At 44.6% G+C, this 3,283-nt stretch overlaps 1 protein-coding gene across 1 annotated transcript; it reads left to right on the top strand.

Annotated features, from left to right (window-relative positions):
• Positions 1-364: 364 nt before the first annotated feature.
• On the top strand, positions 365-1,141 carry LOC119044877 (proline-rich protein 23A-like). The gene is given in 1 exon segment (XM_037139446.2): positions 365-1,141. A coding segment is annotated over 1 exon segment (777 nt).
• Positions 1,142-3,283: the final 2,142 nt, after the last annotated feature.

Below are 3,283 nucleotides of genomic sequence, written 5' to 3' on the forward strand. Positions count from 1 at the left end.
GTTCTGCCCCCTAGAGGCCTACAGAAGTATTTCCTTACAGTGACCTCCCAGCCACAGCCTAGGCCTTTGGGTAGCAAAGACACCGCGATTTCCACCGGGCGGAGCCTCTGAGGGGGCGGAGCTTAGCGTGAAGTTTTGAGACTCTGGTTCCGGGGCGTCCTTTGCACCCTCTTGCGCGCACGGGTCAGCGTGAGGAGCTAAAGATTCAAAAAAGATTCTTGGGTTTCCTACAACCTGGAATGCCGGCCTTCCGGCAAGCGAACCTCAAGCTCTGAGGACTGGCCCCCCGCCCGCCTCACTTGTCATCGACATTTGTCACTGACACTCGCCCTCTGCCAGGCCCAGAGAGCGCCACCTGCAGCGCATGGAGGTGATGGCCAGCCGACTCCTCAGCCCCAGGGCCTATCCTGCGCCCAGGTGGGGACCGCAGCCCGAAGGAGCCAAGCGCCGCCGAATCGAGCAGCCCGCGGGCCCCGAGTCCGGGACTGCGCCCATTCTGCAATATCTGGCGGGACCTCCGGCCTCGGGCACGCTCACCTCCGTGGTGGTCCAGGCTCTGGATTGTGCTTTACAGCTGCCCCTGGACAACGTCTACCTTGTGCTGGAGCCCGAGTCAACGTCGGTCCTGCAAGTCTCTGTGGAAGGTGGGAGGGCACACACTTATGCTGGCCCCCGGGCCTTCTTGGGCTTCGGAGACGAATACTTGGTAGGGCAGCCTGACAGCCTGGAACTCGGCGCTCTCCTGGACACTCCCCGGGAAGGGGAAGATGTCGCCGTCCTGCAGGGATTCTTCCGTGCTTGTGTCCCAAAGATTGCCATACAAAAAGAGGCCTAGGATGAGGACTCGGACCCCGAGTTCCTCCCTCCTTGGATGGACGCTGCAGCGGACTCGGTCGCTAGGTTCCGCCCATCAGCCCAACCCGCACAGGCCCACCAGAGCGCCCTCGCCTCAGCACTCCACCCCTATCCATTGAGACGCTCTCCTGGTCCCTACTTCCACTTGGACTTCCACATTCTGGAGCCCTTCCCCAGCTCACCGCTCCAACCTCTACCTCCCTCTCTGAATACAAGTCTCCACGTGCGACCCCAGCGCCCTCCCTGTCCAGCGAACAAGGCCGGGAGACGCCTGTTCCAGGAATGAACTGCCTTCTCCCCCCGCCCCCCCCACACACACACAATTCTAGCTACCCCCTTGGAGTCCCCATGGGATTTCCAACATCGTTTATCCTACAACCTCGAAACTGAGCACTTCATATGCGAACAGTTCCCTCCCCGCAGGCTGACTATACTACGCACATGAAGACGTAAGGAAGAGAAAGCAGATTCTAGACTTCATCTTTGAAATAGAAAATCTGCCCAGGAATACCAGACAACGTGTTTTCATACGTCTGCGCTGTTTTACAAGATCATTCCCAAGCACCTCCATTCCCCTTCGTATCAGTTATTTTCCCTCAAATTCTACTCCATCCCCATATTGTTACTCCTGTTTCTCCCGAATAAAGAAACCACTGGATTCCTCATGTTTTTATTTTCTTCGTACGTTTTCCCATTAATCTATAGTCTTGGTTATGGCTTTTCTCTTTCTTGATGTGTCCAGCTGCTCTTCTGGAAAACTGCAAAATAGTATAATGGTTATTTGACATAATAGCATGATGTTTGTTCATAGTTACCTCTTAACCTGCTGAAGTTCTCTTCCAGTCAGTTCACTTTTCATTATGAATAGCTGTTGGATTTTATCGGACATTTCAAGCATGCATTCGGGATATATATTTCCTTTTAAAAATCTGTTCGTCTGGTGATTTTAACCTATAGACTGATGTAAAATGTTTGCATTTCTGCTATTCTACATTATTTCATACCTTTTAAATTCTACCCCAAGTTTTTTCCTATGTAAACCAAACTTCTAACTTTTAAAAAGTTATTTATCATATTTGCTTCACATTTCTATAAAAAATAAAATACTATTGGTCAAACTGAAGTCAACAATGTGACTTTATTTTTTTAATATCAATACTATTTAGATTTAGCAACAGGCTTCACCAATTCTTCTCTACCTTTTCACTCTTACATTCCACTCTTGAAGTCTAGCCACAATTTTCTTCTTGCTGAAGTATATTCTTTAATAGTTCTTTCCACCATGTCCAGTGTATGGTAAACTGTCTTGGTTTTGTAAACCTGAACATGTTTTTGTGTGGTAAACTCTCTTAGTCTTATATGTCTGAAAATGTTTTATTGCTTATTCATTAATTATAACATGATGTTTAACTAAATATGTTAGTCCATTGCTATGCCATTTTTGTTGATTTTGAAAGCAAAAAGTCTGCCAATCAATGTTATTCCTTCTAAATTTAATTCGGCTGTTCATTTTAGCATATTTTAAAATGTTTCTTTTCCTTTGGGGTCCTACAGTTTTATTATAATGTCTCTAGGGTAAATTCTATTTTTATTCAGCTGGTAGAATTTGATTAACTATCAATATGGGAAATTATTTCTTGGCTAAAATCCCACGAAATCTTAGGCTCTATATCTTGGAATATCCCACACACCCCCATCTCTGGAAATCCAATCAGATATGCTATATTAGGCAGTGTTCAATGTTCCATTGCTCTTAACATCTTGGTATCATGTGTGTATGCCTTAATTCCAGCTTTCTTTATTCTTTAACCCAATTAACTAATTTTACTGTTTCCAGTATTCTTGTATATTTCTATTAAAAGTTTTCATTTGAAGATTATATATTTTTTTCTTTTCAAGATTTTTACTTCCTTCATCTTCTTTCAAACTTCTCCAGTTAGTATTATAAACTCCTATTTTTGTTTCATGGAAGATATTCCATACTTTATGTTTTGACATTTTTTAACATCAATTAATAGCTCAGTTAATTTGATTTCCTCACAGGTAAAATCTTTTATTTCATTTTCATCACACTGGATTGCCTCATGTGGTTGGTTGCCTCAATTTTCATTAGTGTTTGCATTTTGAGTGGGAATTCACCTTCTGCATTCCACAGTTATAATTTTTAGTTTCCTCCTAGTGGACCACAGCTCAGCACCAAGGCTTTTGGGACTCTTTTAACTCGTCTCTGTAGAAAGTCATAGGTTCAATCCCCAAGTAATCACACAGTGGCCGTTTTTAGTTTCAGCTTGGCTTTCCATGATCATCCACAGGCACTGTCATAAAATAGCGCTCAGTGCCTTTTCAAACTCTGATGATTGGCAGTAGGCCAATGTTCAGCCGTCTCAAAGGAGCAGAAATCCCATTAGTCTCAGTGCCACAAACACAC

The sequence above is a fragment of the Artibeus jamaicensis genome, unplaced genomic scaffold, assembly GCF_021234435.1.
Source record: "Artibeus jamaicensis isolate MK-2021 breed Jamaican fruit bat unplaced genomic scaffold, CSHL_Jam_final contig_519, whole genome shotgun sequence".
In the NCBI taxonomy this organism is placed as follows: Eukaryota; Metazoa; Chordata; class Mammalia; order Chiroptera; family Phyllostomidae; genus Artibeus; species Artibeus jamaicensis.